Source organism: Etheostoma cragini, chromosome 18 (assembly GCF_013103735.1).
Source record: "Etheostoma cragini isolate CJK2018 chromosome 18, CSU_Ecrag_1.0, whole genome shotgun sequence".
Classification (NCBI taxonomy): Eukaryota; Metazoa; Chordata; class Actinopteri; order Perciformes; family Percidae; genus Etheostoma; species Etheostoma cragini.
This window is the reverse complement of record NC_048424.1, coordinates 20,891,493-20,913,527: the sequence shown is the minus strand read 5'-3', so window position 1 is coordinate 20,913,527 and position 22,035 is coordinate 20,891,493. Positions and strand designations below refer to the sequence as shown.

At 43.3% G+C, this 22,035-nt stretch overlaps 1 protein-coding gene across 4 annotated transcripts in view; it reads left to right on the top strand.

The window, feature by feature from the left end:
• Positions 1-22,035, top strand: part of LOC117961885 (kelch-like protein 29) — a 216,517-nt gene that overhangs the window by 91,660 nt on the left and 102,822 nt on the right. For all 4 annotated transcript variants that reach the window (XM_034900866.1, XM_034900869.1, XM_034900865.1 and 1 more), the window contains 2 exons: positions 14,573-14,720; positions 18,065-18,586. In XM_034900866.1, the coding sequence (XP_034756757.1) occupies positions 14,573-14,720; positions 18,065-18,586 (670 nt within the window). The remainder of the gene's footprint in view (positions 1-14,572; positions 14,721-18,064; positions 18,587-22,035) is intronic.

The window sequence follows — 22,035 nt, the reverse complement described above, 5'->3', positions numbered from 1 at the left end:
AATAGAATACCAGGCCAAGCTTATATAAAAAAGCTTTGAAATGGAACAGCTGACACCGACGCATCAGGGTTAAATATGGCAATAATGGCATGAAAAGATTTCAGCTGTTGTGGATCATTGAGGTTGACTCGCCTTGCCGTCTATAAAGCAGATGCACTTTAGTTTCTTTTCTCTGTTGTTAAGCTGGCACTTTAAAATAGCTTAAGTGTCCTCTTGTTCCCTTCCAACTTTTTCCTTCCACTGTGTCCATTGTTCTTCATTTTATTTTAAGGTGCCCCTCAAAGATCTAGGTTGAGCTATCATAACCAAGTAAAAAGGCGATTTTCTTTTCTTGTTCTGCTGAAAGCACCTACTTAAATTTTATTGTGGTCAAAGAAAAAGATGACATTAATATTTATCAGGCGGAAATACAGGGAGAAGAAGAAACATAATAGTTGTTCTAATTCAAATCCTTTAAATTTGTATTGAGCGAGGTGAGGATGTGACCAGAAATCTCCTGGTGTGTGACCTGCATATTTCCTTGGTAAATGAGACATGTTAAATGATGTGCCAGAGGGAAAATGGGTCTTTTCAAGCAGCACACACTGTTCCGATCATCACAGATAACCAAGCTGGAAGGCCAGGGACCTAATTTAAGGGCTATTTACCATGCGCCAGATTTTCAATGAAGCTGCACCCAGCTGCAGCAATGGGCAAAGAAAATAGAGAAAACCTGCAAGAGAAAAAATGATTTCAACCTTGCATAGCCCACTGACATGATCATTTTATATTTTCTACAGTTTACAAAGACACAGATAATTAATTATTCATCCATCTCATCTTGAGATCCCTTGCTGTGAATGTTCTGTAAGCTCCTTTGTCCCGGAAAATGAGGCGATACAGGAAAAGAGGACCCACTTTCGATCAAAAACAAGGAAGAGGGATGTGATTAATTCCAGGGCACCTCTTCTGGCTGTACCACCCTTAACTGATTCATGAGACGTGAGCGACAAAAGGAACGTGTTTTAATCAGTCTTAATCCTAGATCAGCACTAATGTGGGATTTGTCTCTAAACGAGTAATTGTTGTCGCTTCTCAACAAATTTAGGCACGTTGCCGTAGAGCTGTAACAATAAATAGCAAACAATGAGCTCCCTCTGTCTCCCTGCCTTTGTCATCGTATTTCTCTTATTTCCTTGGCAGTACTTGTGTGTCTTATCTTTTTGTTCTTCCTTTCTTTACGCGCATCCCCTTCATAATTGTTTTTGACCATCCCAACTTCCTGCTTTCTAATATAAAACAAAGTAAAACCGAGACGCCTTTTTAGGAAAGACACAGTAATGGACGCTTTAGCAAATGCCCAGTGATGACATGCCTTTACGTTCAAATGACAAAGACATCTAGTGGCTGTAGGAATTGGGACTCTTGTCCTAGTGGAGGCAAGCTGGAAACACTGCAGTGAGACATTGTTATACAGGAGATGATTGGATGGGTCAACAAAACATAAGACTGTATAATGGGAAACCAACGGTCACCTCTTGTTACCTACAACAGTTCACAACCAATTTCTTTTAACCATGACCACGATCAACCAAGTGGTTTTTTTTTTTTTTTAACGTGGCAAGGGTCCTCGGACTAAACCACGATCTCTTCCAGAACCTAACAAACCCTTAACCGTAGCAGTATCGGATCAGAAAATGGCTTTATTTTTGCAACAGTGATTTTGTGAGGGGTTTTTCGGGGGAAACCCTGACAGGTGAGGCGCGAGTGCCTTTGCTGTTTTAAGACTGACGCAGTTAATTTCCCGTCCTGCGCCCACGTCGTTTAAATAGCAAATGCACCTGCGACCATCTTTGTCCCCATGGGCGTGCTGGTCTTACAGGGTGTTCAGGTGAATACTTGGCATGTTTTCTTAAAGCAGAAAGAAAGAGGTCGGGCCATTGACCAACAAAAACCTGGTCTATAAGCAATAACGCAGCCTTTCATTGTTATTTTAACAGCGCATTAGTAAAATGCGCCTAGGCTCATGCACAAGCGCACGCACACTATGCTTGTTAAACACACACACACACACACAGGGAAGCACAGCGGCACACAAAAAGGACAGATTAAAAACAAAGGGAATGGGAGATGACACTCTTATTGCATGTTACGCCCGAAGCACACCCGTGACTTAATGAAGACACTAAGTTCAACCCTTTTGACCCTTTTTTCCGCCGTCAAAGTTGCAATAGTGGATTTGGACACGCCGTAAACACACCTCTGCCACGGGCTTCACGCCATGCGCTTCACGCCATTCGCTTAGATTGTTAAAATAGGGCTCTATGTGTCGTTTCGGAGGGCAGGTATAAACTATGGCGGCTGCATACAACACTATCAGCGTGTCAAAGTTGTGGTTGCAGTTATTACTGGTGTTAAAGTTTATTCGACAGTGATAGAGGATGTTGTGAAGTAGCCGGTGACTTTTGGTCGCCCCCCAAAATGTCTCTCACAGGCCCTTCCGTCCAGCCAGAGTTATAGCATACTTGACTCAGAAGAGATTGGGTACCAGTGAGAAATGGTTGGCTCATTCTTCTGTTCCTGCACTCAAATATACGGCCTCATTTCATCGGCTTAACGACCTTCTTTAAATGAGCCTAATGACTCTCACTAATTTCCGGGCATGGCCAAGAGATTGTGACTGTTCTCGCAAGCAGTGTCCTCTGCATGCACATTGTATATCTCCATTATAAGGCCTGGTCTCTGTGGAACACACAACCTATTTTATTGTCTTCTCTCTTTGCTCAAGATTAATATATGTAAAGGAGCGGCTCGCCTGTTACAGGTTACAGGGTCTCGGGCATTCTGAAGCATCATTTAGCTACATTTTGGTTCAATGTTGTTAAATGCTGGGTTTAATAAATGGTGTTAAATGTTGCGTTTAGTAGATGCCAAAATTTTTTTTTTAATTTCATTGGTTGTTTTAAGTGTATATGCTAGACTTCTGGTCCATTGCTTCCCAGCAGTATCGTTTTGACATCTGAATTGAGTGCTGAAAAAGGTCACTGAAATGCTAATGCAAAATTCGCAGAAAATACATTGTGAAAGGGGAAATATTAAATCACCCCATCAAGACATATTCGCACTATTAGCCGCCTCTGTGTCACCCCACGTGTCACAGCTTGTGATGACTCCGCTGAGCATCGCTCAATGTAAAGTCCGATAGCTTCCATTAAAGATCAGAGTGTCAAACCAGCACTTGGCTCTGTAATGGATCAATTTAAATAAAGGACCATGTTTGGTGTCCACACAGATCGATACGCGGACAGGCTTCCTTATGTGGTCATAACCACCAAAGCGTGCTCATTATGTGAAGCGCTCTCATCAACAGACGGATATAAAAGCCAATACAGTGGGATATGGGACGGGAAATCAATGGTTTCTGATAGGGACTGAAACCTGACAGCTCAATAAGCTTTGAAGGGAAGTTGTCCCATTCCTACAAGGGACTTAACAGCTCAACCCTGCACACTATTTCAGATTACAAGCTCCTGTCAACACGTGCATGGGGAACCAGTGTGCAGGCTGGTGTAGAAGAAATGGGGATCTGTATACAACACAGATGCTGCTGCTGACAACATACAGTAGGGGTCTTTAAAGTCTGCCTCCAGCGGCATCATTCCCTCATTCAAATGCTGCTGTGTGCTGGTTAGATACAACTTACCAAAAAAACTATCTACATCAGGTTCTGTTGCGGTTCATGGAAATGTTTGCTTTTCAAGACACATTAGTCAAATTTCACATTTATGGGGAAGTGCTTGTTTTGAACATAACTAGAGCTAATGCAGACATCCAAAATTCTTGAATGAAGTGAGCAACTGATAATGGTCTCAGTTTTTAGTATTTTAATGATCAGCGGGTGTGCGGTGTGTCTTCTTACATAAAAGAGAAAGAAGCCACACCAGGTATGAAGATCAACCTCTATGCGCATTGGTATTCTAGTTTCATATTTGGCTGCAGGAACGTTTTTAGTAACATGACTTATCCATGTAAGTGATTAATCATCCAACTCATGAATATGAATGTTGTCGATGTGTGTTCATGGAGCAGAACCACTTTTTCATCTCACACATTATCACATAAACTGAACCACAAAATTAAATAATTTTGTAAATGCCAAAGAGACTTAATATTGGCCCAAAATTGCATGTGAAGAATATTTTACATCTATTTTTGAAGCCTTTTTTTTTTTTTTTTTGACAAATCTGATGTGTGCATGTTCTTGCTTTAAAGATCCAAAGCACATATTTGTAAGTCAGCCCATTTCACAGGCACTGCTGCTGGTAAAACGAATACTGCACTGTTATTCTCAAATGTTTGGAGAAATGGGAAAAAAACAGACTGATGCCAACAAGCTAGAGGGGTTTCTTCTTAATAAATTTCTTTATTCCCCACAATAGGGTTCTTCAATGTAGTTTTTTTTTGTTTGTTTTTTAAGCCAAGAACCCCTTCACTGAAAGAGAGATGGAGCAGGGACCTCCTACTGCATACAGTATATTGTATAAAATGAAGTGGAGTGAACATGGGGGGTGGCCTAAAGCCTTTATACCTACCTTTTTAGTGCATAGAATACTAAGCTATTAAAATATTAATTGTTGGCATGACTTTATAAATCATCTTTTTTTGCGGTGAATCCTTAAAATGAACTACAGTATATCTGGGGATGGCTACCTTAGTGACTATCTTACCTATAGGCCAGTAAGCCTGTCATCAGCGGGTATTTCTTTTTTCTCTTTTTAACTTTCAAACATTTACAATAATTTGGAGGCCCCCTACAGTGACTCTGAGGACCCCCTAGGGGTCCCGGACCCCCTGTTGAAGATCTCTGCTCTACACTGCTCTTGTTAGTCTGCGAGTTAGCTTCAGTAAATGAATCTGCTGAAGTGAGCTGGACAGAGAAGAGAAACAAAAAATGAAAGAAGTAGGGAACGTGTGTGAACTACATTGACCAGCACACTGCATTGATAGCTCCTTTTGAAATGTGTACTTACAGACCAGAGCGAGCAGTTTCAGTATTTGTAAAAACAGCATTTAAAAGTATTTTAAGCATATAGAGGATGCTGGGTTTTGTAGCTGTTAGACATTGATTTAGTAGCGCAAATAGTCCAGAATCCATGATTGATAATTGCTTTTGTATGTAAGATGTGTAGTTTCAACAAGGATATGCATGCAGACTTCACTCTTGTAACTAGGTGTTGAGTTGGGTTTGGAACATCTTTTAGTCACCAAATTGTGCGCCATTAAGAAAGAAATCAAGCGTGGAGACATCAACCCAAGTTCAAATAGATCTTGATTTTACTTGTCAATTGTAGCTTTCGACACAGGATATGAACCTTGAAATTACTTTTGCCATCTGTATAGAACTGCATTAGCATGTGAAAAAAACAAAAAACATTTGAAAATCCAAATCAAGAGGAGCTCATTCACAGGCATATGAAAGGCCGCTCCAAACAGACAGAAAAGCCTTTTGCATAATAAATCCTCCCATTATTCAAGCGAAAGCTCTGTTTATCCACCTGCCGCAGTGTAGTTCATGGCTATTTCTCAATTCCTTGTGTCTCTAATGATCCCAGCATGTCTCTCCAGTGTATATCTTACCCCAAGCAGCGCACTGTGTGGACTCCCCCCTGTGCTTGCAGGAGCACAGAGCCGCACTGACCACTTCATCTTGTTGGATAAACCAGTCTTTCAGTCTCCTCGCGAACCCTGGGGGAGCAGTGCTGGAGCTCCAAAACTGAAACCTCAAAGGTTTGAACAGTGCCGCAGGTTACATATGTGGCTGCCTGTGCACTGCTTTAATGTCTGTGGCTGATAAAGTCTCAGGCCAGAAGTCCATATCCCTGTTCAGGTCATGTCACTTACATCAACTAGATCCGCATTTAGAATATTAACACACCTGGTTTTCTTGTCAGGCTCAAGTGTCGTCTATTCAAGTTAAATTTTTGTTCCTTTGAAAAATATCAGATAGTAAGAGGCTCATAGGCACACTGGTAATTATATACGTTAGTGGAGTCATGAGGGTTTTGTGATTTGACAGCGCTGTAATGCAGATTCTGCTGTACCTCACTTAATACGGCTATTTTTAGAAACCCTGAATGAAAGGGGATAGGTGCTCCGTAGCCAACTGGCGTATTCATTTCAGCGTCCAGAGATCATCCGAGTGGAGCTGATGAATTTGGTCATCGTGCTCTCATAATGTTGCAGCACTGCATCATTAATTAAGCACATTTGCAGCAAATACCGGCCATTGGCAGTGCCTCCGTTTTCAGTTTAATTACACACACTTGGAGCCTTGATTAGAGAGTTTGCCTTCCAGGTGCTGAGGTGATGTAATGCTGTAAAAAATGCTTCATTAATACATATGCACTTTAGTGGACTAAATCCAACAGTATAGATGCGGATGGGAAGGTGAACAGAATGCAGCCTTGTTTACTTTAATACCATCTGGTTTAAAAAAAGTAATTTCAGAGCTCATATTTGGGCGTTTTGTCAGACCAGCTTGGACATTGGCCAGAAACTGACTGTTCTAGTATACTTGTTGTGGTCCCTGTCGACCAAAGGCCGTATCTTTGTCTGCCAGATCACTCAGTGCCCTGCAAAGGTCAAGAGGGGTATGGTAAAGTGGCATCCATCTAACTGCCTGTCTGCTCTGTCAGATTCATAATATGTCTGTAGTATCAAATGATCTGTTGAGCTCACTTCAGACCTGCACAAGTCCAGCTCCTAACACAGTTGATGCTAGTCCTAGGTTATTTTTCCCACCTTGTTAATATCTTTATACCAACATCTAGCAGAAGTTGAACTGGTCATTGTTCTTATCGTACACATGGGCTGCTGAACTCTACAGAGTTTGTTGTAACCTCTTGACATTGGGTGATGTGATCAACTGATCTCCCGCCCTCCCAATACGTCCTTTTGGTAGTTACTGTTTGAGAAGTACAGGGGTGGAGCCAGTACTGTGTGGAGTATAGGGTTATGATCATGTGATTAACTGAGGTGCAAAATCTCGTCCTCCAAAATGAAGGTCAACACTTCTATGAATTTGTTGAACGCTAACTTTGTTCTTGACGGTACAAAGTGAAAAGAATGAGCGATACATTCTAGCCGCCACAACACACAATAGCGACCTGATAACATAAGCCATTACACACATACTATGCTTTCTGAAATGTTATTGATAATTTGCCTCAACTCATCCATTAAAGACGGCAACCAAGGCAGTGTTGAAGCTCTGGATGTCAGAGAGCCATGGAACAGGTGGTAAGGAAATCCTTTGGTTCAGACAATATGTCAGATTGGACCTGTGCAATAAGCATGTGCTGCCTCCCCTTCTGCCTAGCCCCGAGATACGGTCATCTGGTTTTTGCCTGTCTTTCAAATTGCATGAATTGTAAAATGCATTTTAAAAGTCCCCACACTGCCCTCTTGGCAAAGAAGATATTGTTTCCCTTCATATTGCAATATCCATATAAATTCATTTAGTCTTTAGCGCTAAATGGCTGTTCGCCCAGTTAACACGCTCGTTTATTACAGTTATACATACACTCTCTCACGCGCGCGCGCGCGCACACACACACACACACACACACACACACACACACACACACACACACACACACACACACACACACACACACACACACAGAGCAGTCATTTTGCCTCTACACAGTCGTCTCTCGGTCTCCAAGGCGGCTGCTGTGACAGGCAGTGGATATTCTGTTCCCCAAACACTCACCACATATCAGGCAGGGTCAGGGCCTGCTGGAGACCTGTGTCTCTCACTGTCCCGGCCAGTGCCAACGGAGGACAATAGGGCTTTCTGACGCGCTCCTCTGGGAGGAGGTGTTACCATGACATAAGGATGTTTCCACAGCACACATGTCCGAGCACTAGTTACCCTCTTCAAGAAGCCTTACTACTGCTGCTTAGTCCCAGAGATACATGTTCACAGAGCCATTTACACTGTCTGCAAGAGACAAAAAAACACAAGAAAAGGATGGGCTGAGGTCGGGTTTGGAGGGCAAGCGCAGCACCCTCCAAGCACTCATGGGATATTAGGCGGGGTTTCCAGCCCTGCTTTTCCACTGAAGCTTGTCGGCTTCGCACTTCCGATCACGCTTCTCTTTTCTGGAACGTGTGCGTTGAGCCAGGAGCTTGCCGAGCTGTCGGGGTGTCTCGGCTGGAATTTCAGTGGAAGTGAAGTCCGTTCCCCTTCAGTCGTTTGGCCCGGGGCTTGAAATTATAGAGTCTGTATCCGTAGCCCTTTCTGTGGTGCATCAATAGCATATATACCCGCCAGGCGCTTGTGTTGTGTGTTTTCATTATGTTTGTCTGTCGTGCTGCCGGGGGGGTCAGTGTTAAATGTTGGCACCTGGAAGGATCCGCTTTGTTGGTATTTTCAATTTTTAGTGTACAAACTGCCAGTCATAAACAGTCAACCGCCAGTAATGGCTGACATTTTTCTTGTACAAAGTGATATTGCCTCGATGCAGATGGTGACTACGATATGACATGTTTTTAAACTGCCGTATTTCTTTTACGAAAGAGGCAGGTGTTCTAAATGGTGGCAAGCGTTGTTCTGTGGACTAAAAGACAGCAATGTAATCAAGACTGAGATGTCACTTTCTTGACTTCTTTTGGTCGAATAAGTCTTGAGTCTAACAGCAGATGTTAACCTTAACCTTTTTTATACCTTTTTATTTTCAATGAGATCTTTGGTCAATCCCTTTATGGATAGATAAAAGTGAGAAAACACAGGGCAATGGAATAACTATGTAATGCAAGGTCAAATACTTTTGAATTGTGGGTAATTTTGTTTCTTCTTTCAAATGAGCTACCAACCTGGATTCAGCAAAGAGTGATACTATCGGAGCTGTGCTACAGATTTCTATTTTTTTTTTTGACTGTTTAAAAGGTGTCAGTTATAGGGCTGGGAAATATCCATTATACTGATACTGTGATATGAGACTAGATGTCGTCTTATATTTTGGATATCGGGTTTTCCTAGTTTTAAAGGCTGCATTGCAAGTGATGTCAGGTTATGTGTTACCAGACTGCTCTAGTTCTTCTATTATTTTGACCTTTTCCCACTTAGTCATATTCTACATTACTGAAGACGATCTGTCTTAAATATCATTGTGAAGAGATTTTGTCAAAGCACCAATTATCAACCCTATAATATCGCCACAATATCTCCATAGAGCTATTAGGACAAGAATATCGCAATATCGGATTTTCTCCATATCGCCCAGCCCTAGTCAGTTATATTTACTTTACAATAAGGTCTTTAAACACAATACAATATTTTAATGCAACACTTTATGCCTTCCACAACGTAGTGGCTATGTCTACTAGCAGTATTGTTTCACATGTTGAAGTGCAACACAATAGATCCTTTTGGAGTAAAAAGAAATAATACCTCTCTTGGTCTCTGTCTCTTCAGTAGGCAGCCATCATATGGCACCATGCTGTTCGGCATGTTGGAGCACCACTCCATTTTAAGATGGCTGCCAAAAATGGCGCAGCGGTCTCTTTGTTTACTCGTGAGATGCTCTGCTATGTTCCAGTCTAATAGATTGGACACAGCCGCCCCGTGGTTTGGGCTCCAGCATTCAGCACCATTATGACGGAAGCCCAGAACAAATCCTCTTCACATTTAGGTGTCGGCGCGTTGTCATGGAAAAGAGACACCTTTATACAGTAAGTGAATACTGTTCGAAAGAAAATGAGTTGTGCGCTTTTGTACACTACTTAGCGCTGCTGGACAGTTTGGGACCACACTTGATTGAGGCTTTAGGACGGAGCAAGAGGAGGAATAAGATTTTTTTTCCACCCCATTTAAAAAAAAAAAAAACTAACTGAAAACGATCTGTCAAAGGCAATGATACGAGGCTATGTGATGGATGGGTTTGTCTTACTCTGCCTCTCAATCTTTCACTCCTTCGCTGCCATTTTTCCCCTCTTTCTTTTCTCAGAGGAAAGCCATTATTTCCATCACCCTCCGCATTTAAGCCAAATTCTCTGTATCTGTCCATGTCTGGCCAAAGGGAAGAAAAAGACATTCTGTCTTGAGTTGAATTTCATTTCCTCACGCGCACATACTGTTTTTATGAATAGCTCATGGTGTGGGATTACAATGTGATATTACATTACCTCTGCATATGATATAGCAAGACAGGCAGTGACTGCTCTTATTGAGATTTGAATTAAATGTGTGTAATTTCTGTACATACATCTCCTTCAGAGATAGCACCATAGCTGTGAAGGTGTGTTTCTTTTTTCTATTGCATTTAAATTAAACCGTAATAGCAGCTTCACACTGGGCCACCAAACATCCAGGGACATTCCTGGTCCATCCATTTGGAATAGATTAACTGATAAACCTATCAGGAAAACAACTGCCCATTAACAGGCCTGGTGATAATGCCAGCTGAGAGATATCCCACAACAGTGAGCCTCCTCCTCGCCCGCGCTCCGTTATTTTCCTCTTGTGTGTAAAGAGCTTTGCCACCAGAAGAACACTGAACCTTAAAAGGTAGAACATAGTAACCGGGTGTAGCGCTGGCCTTCATCCTGCACATTTCTATCTCATTGTGCAAATGGCATTTCATGCGATTAGCTTTTTACTGGGGTCCTGTGTTGTTACCGGCCTGCTCGGTCTGTTTATATGTGTGTGAGCCCCTTTCCCAATTTAAGACCTGAGTCCTCCCTCAACCCTCCTCTCTATTTTCCTTCTCCTTCTACCGCTTTCTCAAAACCCACTTTGCTTCACCCTACACCGTTTTTTCCCCACTACTACTATTATTAAATGTCATAGCAGTTAGTTGATTTGATCAGTGTGTGCTCCCAATGGGACCTGGGTGTTATAGACATACTCATTTCTCCCTCTCGTGCTCTCACTTTCACTTGCCGTTTCACTCCAATTCGAGCAAAAAAGTAATTTCTCTTGGGAAACCAAAGCCATCTTTTAACTGGATGGAATAACTATATGTTCAGGCTTTGTTAAACCGGCCCATACCACAATCACAATAGGTACAAAAAGCTGGCGCTTTAAGCAGAATGGCCATGGTGGTGGTTTTCTGTGGAAGGCCGGTGTCCCACCCCGTGTTGTTATAGCATTGAACTGGCGCAATAACTCACCCAGACAAGGCCTGGCTCGAACAAAATGCAAAGGCAAACACAAAGCCGCGAGTAAACGCTTCCTGTTTATGTGGACATGAATGTTGTGGATGACTCAAAACAATCAAAGCCCAGAGCCCTGGATATCACCGCAAGCCCCCTCCTGTATGTACCCACAGCAGATGGTAGCCAGTGGCAGGAGGTTCTGGTAGGCCCATTAATGCTGCCTAGTATTGCAAGATGGCAGAGCACACATAATGACAGATGTCACTGTTTGCCATGTCCGAGAAAATAGCTGATACGCCAGCCAGAATTGGACTGCTGCTCAGACAGAAGAGTGTATATTTTGACCTGACGCGTCTTGATTTTTATCTTCCTCTCTTCGATACACAGATTCTGACATGTGTGCAACAGTCAGAGGTTTGAGAAGGGGGAGGGATCTTGCTAGTTTTGCTGTGTGTGCACGCGTGTGTGCTCTTGTGTATCTGCATGTGTGAAAGTGCAGGAGGAGCAAATGCTTCAAATCCTGAAAAAGGCTTTGCATTATAACTGGGATGAAAATGAAAAAGGGCCATACTTTTTTTGTCTTTTAGTTTGAAGTACAGTCTATGCATTAACCAAGATCCCGACACTAGTTCCTGTTTTTTAATATAGAGCAATACACATCTTTTTAATAGCAAGAAGTTCTAGCGGTTTGTAAATATAAAATGCAGCTTTGGTCTACTTGATACAGCGCCGGAGTGTTATTTGGCTACGCTGCTTATCTATTCTATTATCTCTTCTATTTTTAAAACTAATCACATCCGTCCTGGGCGGCGCTAAGCCCCAGATGCAGTAACTTTGCCCGTGCAATTAGATAGCGGCAATAGCAGAAGGGGAGGGACATTAGGCGTGCAGAGTTTCAGGTTGTATCCCAGCAAGTTTACATCTTTTGAGTCAGATGAACTTGATGGAAATTGACCTTAGTTTTTGCATAGACATGAAAAGATTAGTTGATTAATTAACAAAAAGAGAAATTATCTTCAAAAGTTTTGATAAATGCATGCTTGATTTTTCACCTTTTGTGTGTGTCTGTGTAGTAGTGCCACATTCCACACCTACAGTATGTGGTCCATACAGTATGTGGTCCAGCACAGATGCTGCGTACGCTCCAAAAAAAAAACAAACACCTTTTTCCCAGCCAGCATGACAACAGACACAGAATGGCTTGGCACGACACAAAAATTATTTATCTGGCTCCCCTCCTCCTCTCCAGCATGGTTTTTGTCGAGTCAGAGGAAACCATCTGCTGCTCGGTGATAATGGGCGGCCAGGGAGGAGGGGACTGGAAATAGGTAGAGCAAATAAAATTGAGAGAAAATGACAGGCACTCTCCTAGAACTTCCTGTACCTTCCTGCCTACCTGCAGCTATTCTGCCATCTTAATAAACATCCTGCCTGATATCTTTTGGCGTGCGTGCGTTCGTGCGTGCGTGCTTGCATGCGTGCGTGCATGTCCCATCTAACCTTGATAATTTTCAAGTCAGAATTGTTTCTGAGCCGAGCTGATTGGCTGTCAATGTGATGCCGCTGACTTGGAACCTTTTTTTCATTTTTTATTTATTTTTTTCCCCCATTTTCCCTGGTGCACTAAAACTGTGACAGATGAATTGCATTTCAGCAGATGAGATTTTCCTTCTCTGTTTTGGGCAAATGGATGGGAGTATTAATGGGAGACTATTATGAGGCAGGTACAGGGCTAAAGGAAAGTAAGAGTTAATGAGGAGTTGTCTGTATATAGGGGATTGTAGAGCATGGCTGGAGAAGAATACAGTAGGAGGAAAAACTCTCATTAAAACATATTGGGCTGTAGAAAGCAACTCCTCACCTTGAAAATGGTCCAAATTTTCCCTCCCTGAGTCTCTAGGGCTCTCGGATGGAATTGAGCGCTTAGGGCATTCTCTGAGTAAACCATTTCAGTTTTCTCTTGTCTGAAGTCGACAGGTTGAGCTGGACAAAAAGACCTGACAGCCCGCCCCCCCCTTCTCTAAACCCAGCTTCATCCTCTCGCTCCATCACTCTGTTTTGTACTTTGCCCTGAGATGTTTCCCTTTGCTGTTTTTATTTTTCTTCTTCTTTTTGCCCCCAGCACTTGCAAACTGTCAAATACCTTTCACCATAAATGTATCAAGGAAGTGACACTAATTGAACTCGTCTGCGATTGTGAAGTTGTTTTATTACAGGGCAGATGTTGCGCTGCATCAATACCAAGTAATGTCTTTAAGTGGTCCGGCCCTGTAAAGCTGTGATAAATCCATCCCAAAGCAGTGAGGGTGAATGCTCCTGTAATAGGATCGATCCGATATGTAAAGCTGCACATTAATTCACTGGGAACCGACTTGTTTGGATTGCATTTTTGTCGCGGCGCGGTCAGCCCCGCGCTCTGCCGGGGCTTTGTCGACACAGCTGTTGGAATGCACGATGGCATGCTTGATAAAGTGGACGCCGGGTCAGGGGGGATAATGGAATTGAGGGATGGAGGGCTCAGCCTGGAGGACAAAGGAGGGGCCTGGTGACCAGGTCTTTTCTATTAACTCAAGAGGCTGGCTGGGGCGTACAGGGGAATCGGGCTGGGCTCTGCCCTCTCCCTGCCTGGTGGTTAGACCGGGAGACGGGGAGAGGTGAATATTGCTGAGCGGTCCAGTGGTGATTGACCCCGGTGTTTTCATCAGCCTGGGCTTGCCTGATAACATTTGTTACTCCCCTACCAGAGCAAACTATTAAAGTTGTGGGTGCAAAGAAAGGCTTAGTGAACTCTTAGTTAAGTTTGGTAAAGTTGCTTTGGATTTAGCCCCCCCCCACACACACACACATTGTCACCTAGCTTTTCATTTTCTTTTTTGAAATTACATTTTTTTCCCTCTTAACCCAACAAAAGGGCTTCTTTCTATTTACTCTTATTTGTCGTATTTGTGTTCAGAATTCTATTATCTCACTTGACTGAACACAATGTTTAATTCATTGCAAAATTAAGATATACAAAGTCTCAGAGGGGAAGGATCTGAATTTGAATGTAGCCCACACTAGAAAGTTAATTGTTATTAGGGGCTTGTATATACAAAGAGAAATACTGGAGTTTCTGCGAAGACTCTTGAAACCGTGAATACAATTTTCTTTGCGTTGTTCCCATTACATATTGGCTGTAATCAGCAATCACTCACTGCCAATTATATACCATGCCCCATAATCACAGGTCACTTAAAAAAAACTGTTTGATGGCTGTGATTTGTTGCATTTTTTAATACAAGCTTTAAAATAAAATATTGGAATTGAACCATTGCTGTTGATCAAATTGAGTGTTTGTTTCTTCCCCCTTCACATTTCCTCTTTATTTTCTTTTTGTCTTCTTCATATGACAATCTCATCAGTGCTGTTGTTTTTCATTGCTGTGCTGCAGGTCTCCGTTCTGTCTCCTGGAGACAGCCAGACCCCAGGACTTCTGCTTGCTCCAGGGGTGAGGTGGGGACAGACGCCCATCAACCAGCTCACACCCTGGGATACAGATGAGCCCCCTGCCAAGCAACATCGAGACAGCGAGTCCACCGGTAATGAATCACTCACACACACACACACGCACACACACACACACACATCTACTGACAAACGCATGTACACGGACTGCTCGCTTTGCATACACACTTTAATGCTAAACGTGTGTGTGCAAAGTGAGTGTTCCGTGCACATACAAACTACAGCCTCCAATGCTAATGATACATCTTTGCTGCTTTGCCCTGCATAAAATGCGTCTGCCTCCACAACATGTGTACTTTCCATACACAGTCATGCATATTTAACCTCCACAAACATCATCTCTACATAAACTAGCTTGTTTATGCATATCATTGTAAAAATGTCTGCATGATGTCACAAAGTTTAAAAAAAGTAGAGAATGTACAAATCTATATTGCTTCGTTCCGGGCCTTCACTCGGCTCTCCTTGGATTGTCCTTGTTGATTCATTGTGTCGCTGATTTAGCCTAAATTAAACCTGAAGTCCTCCAACTGATCTTCTCCAGGTCTAATTTAGAGGTCGACCTTATTCTATTCATGCTCTTAAACGGCGCGTCCTGAACAACAGCGGCGGAGCCGCGCAGTGCGCAGACCCGGCATCAACGGGTTAAGCCATCGCTGACGTTCCGTGCTCTTATTGTAATGAACTCACCCAGAATGGCTCTGCCCTAGAGCAGTTAATTTCCTTTCATTGCTCTGCTGGCCTCTGCCTCCTGCTCATCACAAATGTGTCTCATTTAAAAATAATACTGGCACCGAACTTGTTCCAGTGGAAATTCTAGCTCAACAAATCTAAATTGTAGTCAGCTGCTACTCTGCATCATGCTCAAAACATGTTTCTGCCTGTGCTACTGCCTGTACAATCATTAACATATTTTACATATAGATTGCTTTCTGGATGAATAATTAATCAGTTTGATTAGTTACCCAAGAGGGATGTTTCTGTAGCAGAAACTACGGTACTGGTAGGATGGAAGGATCCACTTGTGATAGGAGAGTATGGAGCTCCCCCCACCCCCCCCAACCCCTCCCTCAAGAACTTGGCCATGAAGTTCTAGGGTCTTATTACTGTGTGCAAGCGAACGAGGCTTTCCCCCCTTCCACCCACAGCCAAACCCAAGCTCGAAGTAAAGCGTCATTGAGAGTGAGATGTCACAGGCCCAGCACACTGTCACATGTGACACTCAAATCCAAGCATAGTGTTGCATATTGATTTGCGCGTGTGCGCTACTTCAAGCTGTGACTGGCGTTTGCAACGAAGCCAGCTCCTCTCCACACTTCACTGAACTGTGTTGCCAGAGAGTTCTCTGCCAACCGCGCCAGAATTAATCAGCGCTTTCTTTCAACAGAAACTTCACTGTTTTGTCTGTTGAAGTTGAGGAAAGTTTGCCTTTTGAAAACACAGTTTTGTTTCAACTTCAGTTTCTTTTTTGTTTGTAGAAAAATAGTAATTTACTTTGATGCCGTGAATTAAACCCAAGCAAGCTGTCGATAAATAATAAGTGGAGCTTTTATAAGGGAAAGCGACACTTTGGAAAATTGTAATTCGTAGACACAAGACCAGAATTAATATCAATGCAGCTTCTTAATTCAACTTTGCAGGAAAGGCCTATGAATAAAGGTCAATGTTGGGTCATGATAATGAAATTCTTTGCCTTATTAATTATACATTTTGCTGGTCAAAGGTTGAAGAAATAGCAAAGGACAAGGACAAAGAATTGGAGGACGGGTGCAACATATACATGTCAAATTTTCATCAATACTATCGCTACATTAATACTGTAAAACTTCATAAGATGTGGAATTATTATACCGACCCTTCATGATGAGCTGAAAAATAAGGACAATTGTACATTGTGTTGATGCCAATTAGCGTCATGCTCAATTATGAATAGGGCTGGCCTCTGGAGTCTTTTCAATTACCACACTCTTCTTTTGCTTTTCCCTTTCTGTCTGTATCACTCCCTCCCTCTCCATCCTTCTCAGCCCCTACTATCATATCAGCATTGCCAGTATCACGATGAATGTGGGCTTTTTTCCGTTGCTTTTTGCGGGCTGTAATCTAGCCTTTGGCCTCTTGGCAGAGTGGCGGGCTATTTTTAGAGCTTTGACCGTGACGGCCGGAACTAGCAGATGAGGGAATAGCAGCAAATGAGGGAGGGAGGGAGGGAGGGATCAGAACCAATATGGCTGTGTCTTCCCAGCACACCTCAGCAGCTAACGCCTCAGGGTATAGAAATGATTGGCTCAGGGTGTCTGGGTAAACACAGACTCGTACACAGATAATGGTGTTGACTGGTGCATGCATTAAGCATGTATGCTTTCACACTCAGAAAAGCATTTGTTCGTTTTGTAGCAGAGTAAATCTCTTAATCTTATTATGATGTTGATCTTGGACGCATATGTTACTTCAAACTTTTGTTTGATATTAAGTCTTAAGTCAAAAACAAACTTGGACTTGAAGCGGAGCAGAACACCGCCAGTTGCGGTGTGGAGAGGAACAGACTCAAGCCGCATGCTGTCTTCTTGTCTTGTTTTCTGTCTTAATGTGATCATCTAAAACCTAGTTTAACTCATAAATACTTTGCCCTTTTTTGGCTCAGTGCGACTTACCAAAATACAAAATATCAGTCACGGAAAGTGACTGAAATGAAACTGTCAAGTGGTTTTAGTGGCTATTGATGCTTTTATTCGGTCAAGTTTGGACTCTCTTTGTTGGTCTGACTCAGACCTCCGTCTCATGTCTTCAGCTTGTGCAAAAAGCTGCTGCTCGCTTTTTAACAAAGACATCTAGACGTGCACGTATCACTCTCGTTCTCCACACCACGCATTGGCTCCCGGTGCGTTTTAGAATGGATTTTAAGATTTTATTGTTTATTTTTTAGGCTTTAAATGGTCTGGCCCCAGAAACCTTAACTTTGCGTGAGCACAACCAGTCGTTGTGGTCTTCAAATCAGCAAGTTATAGAATCCCGAAGGTCCAGGTGTAAACGGTGGTGGGGGGGGGGTCCAGGCTTTTGCAGTTGCTGCCTCAACACTCTGGAACAAGTTACCCCCTGATATTCACACTATTACAGATGTAGCTCTTTTTAGGTCCAAACTCAAAACATATGTTTAATCTGACTTTTTATACGTAGCAGTGGTGTGACAATTTCATTCTTTTGTTTCTTTGTAACCTTTTCTGATTTTACTTTTTTGTATGTTCACTCTTTCTATTGTATGATGTGTTTTTACTTTTTTTTGGTTTCTGATGTTAAGTACTTTGGATACCTGCTGGTTGCTGTAAAGTGCTATATAAAAAAATTGATAGTGTATACAAGCTGGATACACAGTTGATTAATCTCTTTCTTTTCTCTCTTCCGTCCATCTGTTGGCCTGTAGGTCCTTCCTGGGCTGCACCAGTAGCGGCAGTGAGCCAGCCCAGCCTCCTCCCCCACACCTACGCCCTCCCCCAGCCGCCCTCCTTCAGCCACAGTGTGACTGCTCAGTCACCCATCATAGGCGTAACCCCATCCATCCAGGCACCGATACCCCCGCAGCACCCCCTAATGACGGCCCACTTCCAGCTGACGCCACAGTCGACCCAGCAGCCGCCCTCCATGGTGCTGAGCATGCCCAGCCAGCCTCCGTACCAGTCGGCTCAGCCCGCGGTCGCTCCGTCCGCCCTCGCTGCCCAAGCCAGCCAGGTGGTCCACTCAAACCCTCACAGTGTGATGGGCAACGGCCACTTAACCTCTCACCACGGCCTCATCCAGCACCCTGCCTTGCCGCTGACCAATGGACAGGCGGCGGCGCTGGCCCAGTCCACAGCCGGAGACAATCAGGACGGTCCCAGCGCGCTGCAAATGCTACGGACAGTTGGGATGGGGAAGTACGAGTTCAGTGACCCAGGACATCCTAAAGGTAAGCACATCCTCAGCCAATGCACTAAGGCAGACTTTTTGTGTTTTTTTTCTCATTTCATCTCTATTCAGGAAATCGACTATCTTTGGAAGCCTAAATCAAAGCAGAGTTAGGTATTAAATCAATGCGCTCTCAGCTCTCTATTCCTTGTGACCTCCCCTCATGCAGGGCCTCTGCCCTCTGTTTGTATACCAGAGCCGTTTCGGATGCCAACAGTCATAAACAAGGCAGCAAACACTCAAGCAAAGGGGGGGATTGTTGTTAAAATACAACTTGCAAACCGAGCCAATTCGCTTCAAAGCTGCTCCAAGATTGCAGAGAACGGAGGTGCACCTAAAGCTGCAGTGAGATGGCTGCTTCTAAGAACGTGTAATACTGCCTACAGTGGATTCTTTTGGAGAGAACATGTTGTACTGATCTCAAACTACTAAACAGCATCTGTACTGTGCACTGAAAATGGTTGAAAGTGAGTCAGGTTTATCCTTTCACCGCTCACGGTTGCCATACTCGCAAGGCCCACTAAACACAAGGCAGGAAGAGCTTTCAGTCCTTGCCCTCGCATAGCTCTCAAAATCGTTTGAGGCCTTCTTGTTGTTGACAGTTTGCGCTGTGTTTGTGAAGCGTGGGTCTGCAAACCATAAATTGGTGTTTGGTTTAACCTTGGAGTTTATGACGCAGGGCGCTAGAAACAGATGTTCTCAATTCCCCGACCAATTTTCACATTTAATGAAGCTTTTAATTTAGGTTTGAATTGTTTTCTTTTTTCCTGACTCATTTCGATCAATAAAATGTGTGCAAATGAACTTGTAGATTGCCAAAAAAAGCAATTATTTGGGGGACTGCCTGCGTTACATTGAAATGAGACTGCAGGTAGAATTGGAAATGGATAATTAGACTAGGGCTCGTCGGCTCAGTCCGGTCTCTGTTGAAGGAGAGCTTTTTGGCTTCTTTGTTGAATAGACTGTCGCAATCCATTAACCATGTGCATGTCGAAATGTATTGACCTTCTTCTAACAGGCCAAGAAGCCAGAGTTTAATTGGAATTACAGTATTTACACCAAGCCTTTTTCCAGGGAAGGAAAACGCTGTGGGATTGTTACAATTCTGGGAACACTGTCACAGTGATTCATGCTGTGATAAAGTTAATATATTCAGCTGGTATGGTTACAGTTTGTCAGCTGCTGTATTTCAAAGGCGGAATGGGAAAGCATCCCTGTGTCAATTTCTAGACACACTTGAAATCTTGCGTAGGCCTGTATGAAGGTCAAACTGCAAATTTAAAGCGCTTGAATCTCACATCTCAACCATTTAACCGGTTTTCGTCATCCCTGCTTGGCATTGGATAGACATTAGTAAAGGTATTGTCACACGGACAGTGGAAATGGGTGAAACGGCGAGCATCAGCACATTAGTGGTCGTGACATCCCCCCCAGCAGGCTTCTGAGTGGCGAGGCGGACCTCTCCCCCGACGGAAAGACTTAACTTCGCAGCTGTAATCACAACAATGCCACTGCGATCTGCCCTGCCCCTTAAGACGTTGCCCACTGCTGTCCTTCTGGCTGTGCTGCTCTGGCATTCTGATTATCTCTGTCACTTCCTGTATCCTTCCATCCCTCCCTTTCCTTCTGCTTGCCTGGCTCATTCCAGAAGGTCACAAATCCCGAGCTCCCGCTGGTCTTACGAGTTCTGTTTCAAATCAATTAACACTACATATAAATGTGGCAAGTGTACATGCGGTCCTGCTGTAGTGGCATAGGGGTAAAATATGGAGGGTAAGCTCTTGAGACCTGCATTCTGGCTCGCTTGTGTTACAATTATCTTAACCTGCTGTTGGCACTTTATGCTTGGACAAAAAAACAAAATGGAAGTAGTTTGTGAAAAGAACAGAAAGCAGCTACAGGTCAGCCCTCTCATGGCTGAGCTGGGAATAAGAGGGTTGGCAAATCTGATCCCGTGTCAGAGATTGAGGGGGTTACACACACATCTGGCATATATCTAGTAGGCGGCAAACTCTCTGCATCCACACAGACTAACAATGGTGTATTTTTTGCTCTTTTTCTTCTCACAAACACACAAAGGCTGTGTTTTTCCATCCAGAAAAGTGCAAAATAAACACTTATTACATCTAGCAACACACAAGCTGGACACCGTTTCACTTATGCAGGGTAAACCTAGTTAGGGCTTATGGGTTAAAGGCCAAAATAGGGAACACATGAGGTGCACAGTGTGCCGCTGAATGACATGTGGAAGAGTTTTTTTGAATAGCTGATGAACTATCATCCTGACAGAAGTCCTAAAAGAGAACCTACCCAAAGAGAATTTAGGCATTTAGGAAGTAAGTAAGTACATTTTAGTGATATAGTACCTTTCACAGATAAGAGGGGTCACGAAGTGCTTTATAGTAAAAACAGCAACACATAAAATACTAAGCCATATTGCTAGTTAAAAGCTTGTCTAAAAAATGTGTCTTCACGTGTTTTTCGAAAAAGTTTCCACAGAATCCTAAGCTCTCAAGGCTAAAGGGAAAGAGTCCTAGAGCTTTGGAGCGGCCACAGAAGAGGCTTGATCACTCGACATCGATATGTCTGTTCACCATTCAGATGATGCACTTTTAAATGATGAGGGATTAAATTGTGATGTTTGCTTGCAACAGTCAAATCCTGGTCATGCATCTCATGTTAGAGTTTTTAAAGTGATTATTGGACAAACGGTTTAAATACTAAAGCCGCTACTTAAGTGATTGTGTTGCGGCATTAGAGAAAAAAAGGCTTTGGACCCAATGCTAGCGAGAGCTGATGTGCAGAGGAGGTTTTGTGGCTTTTTGATGGCAGAAGCCTGGATTTTGTAGGAGCTGACCGAGCTCTTCCTCCCTAATCCAGCTGCACTAAAGTCCGCTGCGCGCGCATGTGTGCATGCGTGGGTACAAATGTGTGTGCGGTTGCTCGCCTGCCCAACTTGTTGGGTGTGACTGTATGGATGTTTTGTCAGATGTCAGCCTCACAGCCTTAAAACCAAACACCTCAGTGACAGAAATCACACTCCGTGTTTGATTTGGCTTTGCCTTCAAAGGGAGCAATTTGTCTTCGCTCTGCATCAGTGGGCACATCAACAACTGTGTGCGCCTCTCTCTGTCTCCCTGTGTGTGGGTGAATATTTGTCTGTCTGTATGTGTGTATGGATATTTTTCTGTATTTCTGTTTACAGTATATAGTTTGTGTGTTTGTCTATGTCTGTGTGCATGCCATATGTTTGTGTGCCGGAGTTAGCGTGATGATTCACACAGAGCAGCTTGAATGCGGCTTTAACCCCGTCACCTACTACAATATGCAAGTCACCAGGCTGTGATCTGCCTTCCTCGTATCTCCATCCACAGCAGAGCTTTTCTGCCTGTCACTGTGTACAAGTCAAACTCCACCCCTTCCTGCAATTGTTAATTTCCTTCACACCAC